This window comes from Petaurus breviceps, unplaced genomic scaffold (assembly GCF_028583685.1).
Source record: "Petaurus breviceps papuanus isolate PSGF00001 unplaced genomic scaffold, PetGlider_PUasm1.0 90919, whole genome shotgun sequence".
NCBI classification, from domain to species: Eukaryota; Metazoa; Chordata; class Mammalia; order Diprotodontia; family Petauridae; genus Petaurus; species Petaurus breviceps.
The window spans coordinates 33,975,030-33,987,800 of record NW_027187378.1 but is presented as its reverse complement, the minus strand read 5'-3'; the positions used below and the strand labels follow the sequence as shown (position 1 = coordinate 33,987,800).

Genomic DNA, 12,771 nt, shown 5'->3' with positions numbered 1-12,771 from the left:
ATCAGAAACCAAGAACAGATAGGACAGAGATGTAATTATTTAAATAACAAAAGTATATTTTCTTTAAGTTGCAAGGGGGGAAGGCTGTATCATGAATATTAGTTAAAGGGTAAAAGTTCTAAGAGAAAAGCATTCAACCTTTAATTCAGTTCCTCCATCAAATCTCTCCCCCATCTACAGCAAAAACTATCTACAAAATGAAATCCCAAGAGAATTCCTAATTCTTGAATTAGCCTTTTGGTAGATTTGCATAAGAAACCTGTTTTCTCACTTTCTGCTGGATGTAGAGATGAGTAAAAGGTCTGAGATTAAAGAATGGCACTTATGAGAAACTGCCTATAAGGTTCCACCCTTTTCCTCAATGGTACTTAATGTTGTTAGATTTTAGAGAAGTTGGTAGTTAAATTAACCAGGTACCAGCTGCCAACAGACCTTTGTTGCTGGAAAATAACTGATATCTAGTTCTGACAGTGTTCCTTATTGGATATAGTCAGCCAGGACATGTTTGCTAGCTTAATAATACATTCCGCATTCTTAAGGTGGATAGTGATGTGGCATTCTCCTTATTTTCAGTTTTAATTATGATCTCCTTCCCTTTATGGATATATCATACAGGGAAGAAGCAGCAAAGCAACACAAGATTTCACACCCTCTGTTTTCTGTTGTATTTTTCCCCAACCTTTTTTCCTTCTTTCCTTCCTTTTGTTTCTTTCTCTCTTCTCCTAATATGTTCCTTATCCCTACAATCTGTGATAAAGTTTGAAAGACAAAAGCTCTCTGAATTCCTCTTCTCCCAACACACAGACAGACAGACACACACACACTCAAGCACATGCACATACACAGCTGTAATTTGGAGAGATTTTTTTTAACATATTGTTTAAGGTTCCTACAGATACTGACTATAATAAAGATTGGGTTTCCCAGGTAAAAATCCTAGCAATCTATAGTGGGCAAAACAGTGAGCCACCTCCCTCATTTACAGAAGGAACTAATAAATAGCCATCTGTAACCATTTTCAGTAGCACTTTTCCCTTAGAATTGTTTTCTCTCTTTCTCTTTAGCCACTTAGAAAATTACCATTCCTTGTGATTTTAGGCTTAGCATTATTAAATATTTACATTTCCAGTGGAATTAGGTTTTTTGGTCTGTTAATTTGGTTTTTAATTTATAAGAACTAGTAATGAAAATCCTTTTATAAAATCTTTGCTGTGCCAGCAGATCAATAGTCAAATCAAACTTTTCTCAAAGCGTGGTCCTGTGACTTTTAGGAAGTTTACAAGGTCAAAACTTTTCATAATAATACTAAAGTGTTCTAATTTCAAATGCAGAAAATATCAGTACATATAACTCACTTAAACAAAAGCCCTTTGGGATCCTCAATAATTTTTTTAATTTAATTTTTTATTTATTTTTTTTCTCAATTACATGTAAACAAAAAATTTTTTGACTTTTTTTAAATTTTGAGTTCCAAATTCTGTTACTTCTTCCCTCCCCACCACCCTCCTTGAGAAGGCAAGCAATTTGATATAGATTATTCATGTGTAGTCATGCAAAACATTTTCATATTAGCCACATTTTCAAAAGAAAGGACCAAAAAACAAAGAATAATAAAGAAAGTTAAAAAAGTGTGCTTTCCTCTGCATTCATACATCATCAGTTCTTTCTCTGGAGGTGGATAAGCATTTTTCATCCTAAGGCCTTTTGAATTGTTTTGTATCATTGTATTGCTGAGAAGAGGGAGGTCATTCACAGTTGATGATCATATGATATTGCTTTTACCATCAACAATATTCTCCTGCTTCTGCTCATTTCATTTTGCATCAGTTCATGCATTTTTATTTAAAAACAACAACTAGAAAGCAGAAGGATAAATGAACTTTTATTAGAATCATAAACATCACATAGCTAAAGCCATTAACATTATACATAATGGAGATAAACTGGAATCCTTTTCAATAAAATCAGAGGCAAAATAAAAATGTCCGTTGACATTACTTCTTTTTGATATAGAACTAGAAATGCTGACTGTAATAATTAGGTAAGAAAAAAAAGGAATTGAGGAAATAAGAGTAGGTAAAGAAGCAAAATCATCAGTTTTACAGATATGGTGGTATACTTAAATCCTAAAGAGAACTAAAAAATTAATTAAAATAATAATTTCAACATACTTTCAGGATATAAAATAAATCCTTTCCAATCATCAGCATTTCCATATAATACCAATAAAACACAGGAAGAGAAATAGAGAAATTCTATTTAGAATGACTAAAGAAGGGCATAAAATACTTGGGAATCTACCTACCAAGACACACAGAAGAATTCTCTCTCCAAATACATAAATACATATGTGTGTATGTATGCACACATAAATAGGTACACGCATATATATGCATGCCCATGCATACGTATATGTACAAATATAAACAGCTGTTTTCAGAAGTAAAGATAAACCCAAATAATTGGAAAAAATATTAATCTTTTATGTGTAAAATAATTAACAGTACTGTCTAAAGTAATTTACTTGTTCAGTGCCAAATATGGTTATTCCACTGTCATTGATGGAGAAAATAGCTTTTTAGAGAAATCTGGGCAGACCTTTTCTGTTTTCCTCTTTTGACACAGCCTTAACTGAAACTTGGGATGATATGGCTTAATTGGGTCTCTCACTAAGCTTTCTGTAAATGTCTTCCCTTTACAACAATACATTTTTCCACTCTATTCTTCCATTTCCCTCTTTAAGATTTTACAAATGAGTTTTTATTTTAAATCAGGTTTGCCTTTGGCTACCTTATTTCTTTGCTTGACAAGGAGGTGTTTGCTGGCTGAGACAGTTTCTAAGCTCTTCCAGTCCTCTCATTGTGGTGATGGATTTAGGTTGGGTAATCTACCTTATGGAATGGTGATTATATGTGTTTGATGTCTATTCCTTCATCCATTTTCCTTTTTTTTTTTTTCACCTCATCAGTGACATTTTTCAGTTAGGTAGGGTTGAAGATCCCTCAATTTTGTGCCGTACCTATGAGTTTTAATTCTGATTTTCAGTTGATTTTGAGAATGCACCTTCTTCTCATCTTTGGAGAGATGGAAGCATATGGGTATAGAACACTATATTTAATGTCAAACTTGATTCATATGTTAGTTTCCTAAACTGTTTTTTTCCTCTTAATGTCTTTGTTATAAGAGATGGTGTTCTGGATGGTAAAAGGCATATGTTTAGAAATTAAAGCTTTGTGAGGAAAAAAAAGAATTTTTTTAAAAGAAATTATATTTATTTTGGTCTTTGCTTTAAGAAGACAGTGGTTGGACTACATATAGCTGGTTTGGAAATAACTTTTGCTGTAATTTCCTATCAGTTAAAATAGAATTGATTTCATTTTTCTGATGTTAGTTAATAAAAATTTAAGTGCATGTTTTGTTCCCAGCACTGTGTTAAGTGCTGGGGACACCAAAAGAGCCAAAAGATAGTGCCTGCCTTCAAGGAGCTTATAATCAAATGATTATAATCATTAGAAAGTGATAATGTTAGGTGATGCTTGTCATGTCCAGTGACTCAACTTTTCTTCTTGAAGAAAAATTCATGATACATAATCACGAAGCTTGTATACAGGATGTTCCAAAATTCTTAGTGCAGTTTTAAGCTTGAATAGCTTTTTAAGTACAAAATGAATGCATGCTTGCATGCATACACATTTGCATATATATGTGCTATATTTACACATAAAATATCCACACAAATAGAGAGATGGATGGATAGATAGATAACCTACTAGCCTTTGATCTTTCTTGATTTTTTTTTACTCCTGAAGCATATTTTCCAATATATTTCTTACCCTTCTTTCCTATGTCTACTATTGCATTGAAGTCATTGAGTATTAAAGTATGTATTAATTTAATTGAAAATTCTAAACTGGTTTCTTCTGGAATTTACGTATCTTCTAATGCTCTGCAAAAATTGTTGGTCCATAAGTTGCTGACACCTTCATGATGAGTTTAAGGGTTTTTGGGGGGAGGGAATTTGCTGGTGCTTTTCATGAACATTTTAATATTAGGTGACCAACTATCCATAAACAGAAAAGTGATGTTTCTTATTGCCTTTGTATATGCATGTCACATCCAGCATTCCTAGCTTCTTTACTTATCTCTCCCAGGAGAACCTTTGAGCCAAGCTTCAGCTTCAGGCTTCTCTTCCCTTTCGGTTTCATTCCTAGAGAGAAACTTAAGATTGACATGATTCTGTTCCTTCAATAATATGACAATTCACTATCTAGATAAGGATCTCATGTTGAGTACCTCACAACCAAATTAATGTGTATAGACAGACTATATGACCCTTAGCACCCTCTTTCTCCTTATGGACCACCTAGTCAACATCACTGCAAAAACTGACAAGGGCCATTTTGTACTTTTCTTTAAGGAGACTAGATGATTCCAACTTTGAAATCTTGTAGTTCCTATGAAAGTCTGAGTCTCTCTCCATGGCACTATTTGATTTCTGTAGCACATTTAAAAAGCTATGTATGCCTTATTCAGTGATCATTAACCTGGGAGATTGCTGGTTTAAAAAAAAACAAAAACAATTTACATTGTATTCATCACTTCTTTATTTATCGTTAAGATGCTCTGAATTTCATGGAAAGGTATATAATTTTCAAAGTATGAATTGTTTTGGCTAAAGAGAGAGTTAAGTGCCAAGGTTATTAAGCAGCAAATGTAATGAGAAGTGGCCATTATTTTCATCAGTAGCAAACATCTGTGATTGGGGGTCGCTTTTGCTTTTCTCTGTTTAAAGGAAGACTATGAAACAGCATTAGCTAATGGCCTTTTGCTTTGTGTTGTTTAAATACAGGATGAGTACAAACCAGAAAAGGCTTTGTCTGAAGATGACTTGAAGAATGCAGTGAGTGTGCACCATGCCCTGGCATCAAAGGCCACAGACTACGAGAAGAAACCAAATGTGCTGAAACTCAAAACAGCGGACTGGAGGGTCTTGCTATTTCAAGCCCAGTATGTATGGGGGTTGGGCAGAGGAGGTTGGGGGGAGGAGCATTTTTCAGTTTAAGGAGCTTGATCACTATTAATCATGCATTCATATACTACTTAATATTTCTCAAAGTGTTTTCAAATGCCTTTATCTCATGTGACTTTCACCACTCTGAGGAGTACAAGGAAATTTTTGTTAGCTCCACTTTACAGAGAGAGAAGGAATCTAGCCCAAGGTCCCTAGAAGAGCTGAGACTGGAATCTTGATACTCAGTTCCATGTTTCTTCTGCTACAGTGTGCAGATTCATTCTGTTTGGACTCTATGTAGGGAAGACTGAGTTCAAAAGCTGTAGTTATGTCTCTTCCTGTAGACAGTGATACTTCTCTGACTTGGGGAAGTAGGAAAATAGGTTTTATGACTTAGGTGATTAAAGAAAAGAACCCAGAGAAAGAATTGGCCAAGCTAGATTCATCAGACAGCAAGCATTTATTAAGTGCTTAATATTGGCCAGATGCTATGTTAAATGCAGGAGATACAAAGACAGAAGTTAGTCCTCTTCCCTCAAAGAGCTTGCATTCTAATGGAGGAGTTATTTATACATATATAAATACATAGAGAATATATACAGCATGAATACAAAGTAGTTTTGGAAGAACTGTAATAGCATCTGGAGGAATCAGGAAAAGCTTTGTGTGGAAGACAGTAATTGGACTGAGTCTTGGAAGGAAAACTAGGGAAAGAATGGAATGTGCCGAAATTCAAGGCATCTGGCTTGGAAGGAACAGGGCAGAAAACCGGTTATAAGAGGTAGTGGCCAGTGGGGGAGGGCATTCCAAGTATGGGACTCAGCAGTGGAATGACAGATATGGGAGATGATGGAGCACCCTGAGTATAAAATAGTGAATCAACTAAAATGGCTCTTTTGCTCTGTGTATAGAACAGAGTAATGTTTAAGAACAAGTGAAAAGTAGAAAGGGGCCAAGTCATAAGAGGTTTAAATACCAATAGAAGACTTTATGTCTTATCCTAGAACTAATAGGAAGTACTGGGATTTATTGAGTGAGTCTAATGTGACATGGTCAGAACTGGGCATCAGGAAAATCATTTTATTGGCTCTGTAGTGTATGGGTTGGAGTGAGAAAAGACTCAAGGTGGAAAGACAATAGACAAGAGGTGATGAGGACCTAAAATATGGTAGTGGCTATGTAAGTGGAGAAGAGAGGGATGTGTATGAGAAATGCGGTAGAGATAAAAATGACAAGATTTGTCAACTGATTAGAAATGGGGTGTGAGAATGAGGACTTGAGGAATGACAGATTATGAGTGGGGATGAATAGGAAGATAGTGGTTGTCTTTACAGTAATAGGGAAATTTAGAAGAGTAGTTGGTTTGGGGAGAAAGATAAAGAGTTTTGAATATGTGGAGTTTAAACTTTAAAGTATCTTTGGACTGTCCAATGTTGAGATGTCTATGGGCCAGCCAGTTCAAGATGCCTAATATATTGGCAGCTATTTTATGGGTTCAGAGATCAGGAAAGAAATGAAATATAAATATGTAGACCTGTGAGACCTCTGCATATGGGAGCTGATGAAGTCCCGGGACAGAGTCTAGAGTATACTCATAGTTAATGACCATGATATGAATGATGATCCAACAAAGGATCTAGCAGGCAGGGGGAGAAACAGAAAAGATAAGTGTCACAAAAATTCAGGAGAGTGTCTAGCAAGGAAGGATAGCCAAGATTATCACATATTGCAGAGAGGTAAAAAAGGATGAGGATCAAGAAGAGGGCATTAGATAAAGCTAGCATTAAAAGAATCACTGTTGGAGAAGGAAGAGAAGGGAGGTAGAATAGATTCCTAATTAAAGGGGGAGCCAAAGTCAGCCTGGAGGACTTTCATGTACAGCGATGGTTGGTTCCACACATGAGGGAGTGCAGAGCAAGCAGCATGTGACTGTTCTGTACTTAAGAAGTCATGATTTTTGGATTTTTCCAAAAAAGAAAGTGAGATTTTTAAAAGGAATGAAGTCAACCAAAAATTTGTCAACACAGTGTCAGATCATGAGAAAAGTGAGTGCCAGAGCATCATTGTCTTGGGGCTTATGGAATCTGACTTAGCAAAAATTGAAGATGGCCATCTTTGGGGTAGAGGGTGATGTAAGGGTCATTGCTTTCCAGAGGATTTTTAGAATCTAAGAAACAGCAGTTTCTAACAGCCTTAGAATAGAGTGGGTTTTTTGTTTTGTTTTGTTGTTTTTGTTTTTGGTATCATGGCCCTCTCTGGCAATGAAGTCTGGAGATCCCTTCTCAGAATAATGTTTTTAAATGAATAAAATATGTAGGAATACAAAATAAACCAATTATATTTAAATTCAGTTATCAAAATATTTTTTTGGTTTTTTTGGAGGGCAATTGGGGTTAAGTGACTTGCCCAAAGTCACGTGGCTAGTAAGTGTGTCAAATGTCTGAGGCTGGATTTGAACTCAGGTCCTCCTGACTGCAGGGCCAGTGCTCTATTCACTGTGCCACCTAGCTGCCCCCAAAATATTTTTTTTAAAAAGCTCATAGTGCTAGGCAAAGAACCCCAGTTATACAGAAGGAGGTATAACCAAAAGATTTGGGACAGTGAGGAAGTGGAAGGACCAAGAAAAAGGAATTTTTCTCTCTACAGCATTTTACTAAAATGAAATAAACCAGACAAGGTTGAAAGATGCCCATGGGCTAATAATGGTATCCTGAAGAGCAAGACCAATGTGAAAAACTTTTTTGTTTTAAACCACGTGCTTAGTCACCAATGAGAGTGAAGGCAGGAATTGAGGAACATCAATTTTATAAACAACCTAAAATTTCTTCCATCCTTTACAGGAGCCCAGAGGAAATGGAAGCATGGATAAACAGAATTAATTGTGTGGCCGCTGTGTTTTCAGCACCCCCATTTCCAGCAGCTATTGGCTCCCAGAAGAAGTTCAGCCGTCCACTTCTTCCAGCTACGACAACAAAATTGTCACAGGTACATAAAAGTGAATAACACTTCTTGGAGGAAGGAAGAGCTATCTTTTAGATGTTTTTGTTTTTTTTATGACTGAAAAATTCAAGTTTCATGAGTATTCAGGATTTACCGCCTTTTCTACAACCAAACTAAAAAATCAATTTCATCTGTGCCTTGGAAGGAAAGTGCTAAGTTAGCCATTATTCAGCACAACTAGGTCTTGATTAATGATTAACAAATCCTAAGAAGTTATCTCTTGTATTCTAATTTGTACTACTAGAAGATATAATAATGTAAACTATGGTAATTGTTTCCAGCTCAGTGGAACTACACAGTGCAAATTCAAATAATCCAACCATTTTACAGGATTTGTTATTTACCTTAAATGGGACCTAGCTGTATTTCATTTCATTAATGTGGGTATTCTCTGTCCTACTGCAAATCACAGAACTTAATTAGATGGTTTCATGAATGGCCATGGCCAAAGAAATTCATCACCTGGTAGCCAGTGTCCTGATAATGAAGGTCATTTCATTGAACAAGGTTGGCTATCAGGCAGAAGTCCATCACTGTGTCTATTACTATCTTGGTAGGTACAACTGGAGCTTGTGTTCCATTGGCCTAGCAGTTGGTTTAACCCAAGGTCACCTCCACATTGTGGAAAAGACTCTAATTAGGATTTTAGTGGATGACATTTTCATTAACATTTATATTAGCAATACACTTTTCAAAATTGCAATAATAACACTAGATAATGTGCTTTTGGAAACAGAAATGCTCAAAATATTACTATGTTAATAAGGTGGATAGATGCCATGTGGTGTTATCTTCTATATACAGCAGTGGTTTCTACCCTATTGAGAAGAAAGACCCCTTTTTTGTACACAAAAATATTTCCAAGAGTCCCACATGATAACAGTTGTACTGATAACATCAGTTCATTATCATTCAGTCAACAAGCACCTTTTGTATTCTAGGTACTCTGTTAGCAGTAGCTACACAAGTACCAAAAAAATGATCCAATACCTTCTTTGAAGGAGCTTACAGTTCTAATGTGGGAGACAAGTAAATATAAAAATGTATAGTAGAAATGTAAAGTCAGGTTACCAAGCATATATTAAGTACTTACTATGTTCCAGGCAATGTGCTAAGGCACCAGAGACATAAGGAAAGGCTCCCCCCAGATTAAATAAATACAAATGCATACAAAGTAGTTAAATACAAGATATTTATGGGAAGGAGGATGTTAGTCAATGGGGGGACTAGGAAGAATATTAATACAATGGAGAACATGCAGAGAAAGTTGACCAGGGTTTTGATCATAGGATCATAGATTTATCATTGAAAAGGACCCCAAGAGATATCTTACCCAGCCCACTCTAATAAAGAATCACAAATTAGAGCTGATAAAAGACCATAGAAGCCCCATAGTATCATCCCCTTAATTTACAGATGAATCAGCTAAAAAAAGGGGATATAATATGCCAAGGTCATCCAGGTAGAAAATAAAACTGAAATTTGAACCTTAGATCTTAGGCTCCAGATCCAGGGCTAGGTACCAATCAATAGGAATAATTAATCTCCTGAATTGATCACATTATTGGAAATTAGCACTTGATATTTCCATTGGGCTGGAAAACTTGCCATATTTTATATCATTATAGCTTCAAATAGTGCAATTCAGATACATAGGACCTTGTCAGGAGATTCATTTTCACATTCATCAGGACCTAGCTACACACCACAACCTTGTGATCATTACCTTATGATGATCAGTTGAAGAACCTGGGAGTATTTATCTAGAAAAGACAAGACCCAAGAGTTCAAATCTGGCCTCTGACATTTACTGGCTGCATGAACTGCAAACAGTTACTCTGTTTGCTTAGGAGGTAGTTAGATGGTTCAGTAGATAAAGAGCTGAGCCTGGAGTCAGGAAAACCTGAGTTCAAATCCAGCCTCAGACACTTACTAGCTGTGTGACCCTAGGCAAGTCATTTTACCTTCATTTCCTTTAACGTACTGGAGAAGGAAATGGCAAACCACCCCAATATCTTTACCAAGAAAATCTCACAAACAGTATAGTCTGTGGAGTCACGAAGGGTAGAACACAACTGAACAATTGAACAGCAACAAAGGGTATATGGATTCTATGATTATATGTATTTGAAGACCTGTCATACAGAAGAGGGATTTGACCTTTTCTGATTTGTCCCAGGAGCAATGGGTGGAAGTTGCAGAGAGGAATATGTCATTGCATTTGAAGGGAAAATTTCCTAATGAAGAGAATTTATTCGAAAGGAGACTGGGATGCCGTAAAAACCACTGGATTCCTGCTATTGGAATAGAGTAGTGAGCCTCCATCCAAAGGAGACTGGATGAACGTTTGTTTGACCACTTATTGGAGCTGTTGAACAGGGTCTTCCTACTGCATTTAATGGCCTTTCTGAGGTTCCATTGATCTCTGCAATTCTGAAATCCTAAGTGCCTACTGTGTGCAAAGTAATGACATAGGCACAATAGGGAGATAGAAGGATAGTTAAGTGAAGGACTGTAATGATAACCATGTGGTAATGGAAGATGCTGAAATGTGTTTTCCAGTCATTAAAGAAAGATTATATTATATTCAGTAGGGTTTTAATGATATGTGTATTTTGTGGGTAGTCCCTTTATGGAAACTCTTTATTTCCCAGTGAATCAGAACACTCCATGTAAGAGACTGAATTTTATTGTGTGTGCGTGTGTGTATGTGTGTGTGTCTTAGCTCAGTTGTTTAGAGCACTCTGTGCTATTAATGAATCAATATTATGTGTTCATACCTGAGCTACTCCACTGGCCTTCCAGGGCAGCTGTCTTGCAAATGTGTTTTTTGTCTCACTGGGGACTTGAAAAGATTTTGATCATGGGGCTTATTTTGCTCTGTCTTTTCTATTTCAGTGTCCTCATTTTATAAATTTCATGTAAGATCTCGTTAATAGAAGATGCTACAGTCCTCCTGCCTCATAGTCTCTCTCTCTCTCTCTCTCTCTCTCTCTCTCTCTCTCTCTCTCTCTGTCTGTCTCTCTCTGTCTGTTTCTCTGTCTCTCTCTGTCCCTGTCTCTCTCTCTGTCTCTTTCTCTTTCTCATACTTCCATACTATTTAAAAGGATAAAAATTTGCAGTTTGTCACCTGAACTGTCTTCACGCTATCCAAGAGTTAAGAGTAAAAATGGTGATAGGATAGTTGGTAATGGGATTGGTTGATCAGTAGAAAATGACAAAGAGTAAACTTTGATTAGCAAAAGGACTGGGCAAGATGACCATTGACTCCAGAAGAACATGTTACTGACCTCCTTACTGAGTCAGTTTGATTTTTCTCTGTGTAATTATATTCCCAGTCATCATTGTTCTTCCTTGTATTTTGCTTTTCTTTATAGGCAGTAAAGCTCTAGTTATCTAGAATAGTTGGGGAATGGAGAATTCTGGTTAAGTCAGTCTTCAGGATGAAAATGCTTATACTTTTCCTGGATTATATTTACCTAATTAGAATATAAAAATCCAATTAAAAGAAAGTATACGATTTAATATTTTTATAGTGTTGATAATTCAGAAAATAATTTTGGCATCTTAGGTCATCTTTATGGATGTTGATCTTTATCTCCAAATGTGGTTAATTGAAGTTTCTACTTGCTAGGAGTCTAAATGAATAGGATTTCATAGTATTTTTTTCAACACTTTCTAGAATCAAAATTCAAAATGCTTTTGACAGGCTAGAAGACTGAGCTAAATCCAATAAACTGCAGTCTTAATAATCAACCTCACAAATACAAATGGAGAAAGCATCTTGTTGTTCAGTCATTTTTCAGCTGTGTGTGTCTCTTCATGACCCCATTTGGGATTTTCTGGGTAAAGATAAGATTTTCTTGGTAAAGTGATTTCTCTAGCTCATTTTACAGATGAAGAAACTGAGACAAACAGGGTTAAGTGATTTGCCCAGGGTCACACAACTAGTATGTGTCTGAGACCAGATTTGAACTCACAAAGATGAGTCTTCCTGACTCCAGCCAGGCCTGGCACTCTATCCCCAGCACTGCCTAGCTACTTCTCTAAGCAATTAGAGCTGTTGAAAAGCAGAATAGATTGCTTCAGTAAGATATTGAGTACTCCCTCATTGGAGGTCTCCAAAATAAGATTGGATGATGCCTTGTCAGGTATGTTAATTGACTGAGATTGCTGTTTTAGAAAGGATTGCCATCTCTGAGATTCCGTGATACACCCTTAAACTCTCCTGTGATTCCTTCTTGTTCTTCTTGTCTTCTGCCCTTATCTCTTTCCTTCTCACAGATGGCATTTCTATTGCCTCCTACACGCCAAACCTCCATCTCTTCATCATCCATTAGCTGGTTTCCAAGACCTATCTTCTTAATTCTTTTCCTTGGCACCATAATAGAATATGAAGGAACTGTATTTATTCCGCATGCAGAAGGGAGGACTAGGAGAACTTAATGACATATGTGTGAGTTTGTATGACCTCCTTCTGCCAAAAAAGACGAAACCCTTTTATGCAATATGTGCATTTAAAAAAAAACCCACAGCCATGTTGGGGTTGTGACTAATTACTGTTTGCAAAGCCTGGCACAGATTGTGACTTTTCTTTAGATTCACAGTGGTTCTGAAGTCTTTGTTTAAAAGAAATATCACACTTGTTCTCTATATTACTTGTCATACACAGACATACATGATTCATTTGCCACTTCTGTGCCCCTGAATTTCATAGCTAGGCTAGATTGGTTGAAATAGTCCTCTCTGATACTAAGGGC

At 36.4% G+C, this 12,771-nt stretch overlaps 1 protein-coding gene across 9 annotated transcripts in view; it reads left to right on the top strand.

The window, feature by feature from the left end:
* Positions 1–12,771, top strand: part of PSD3 (pleckstrin and Sec7 domain containing 3) — an 804,858-nt gene that overhangs the window by 710,485 nt on the left and 81,602 nt on the right. For all 9 annotated transcript variants that reach the window (XM_069075744.1, XM_069075743.1, XM_069075746.1 and 6 more), the window contains 2 exons: positions 4,850–5,007; positions 7,852–7,996. In XM_069075744.1, coding sequence (XP_068931845.1) covers positions 4,850–5,007; positions 7,852–7,996 — 303 coding nt within the window. The remainder of the gene's footprint in view (positions 1–4,849; positions 5,008–7,851; positions 7,997–12,771) is intronic.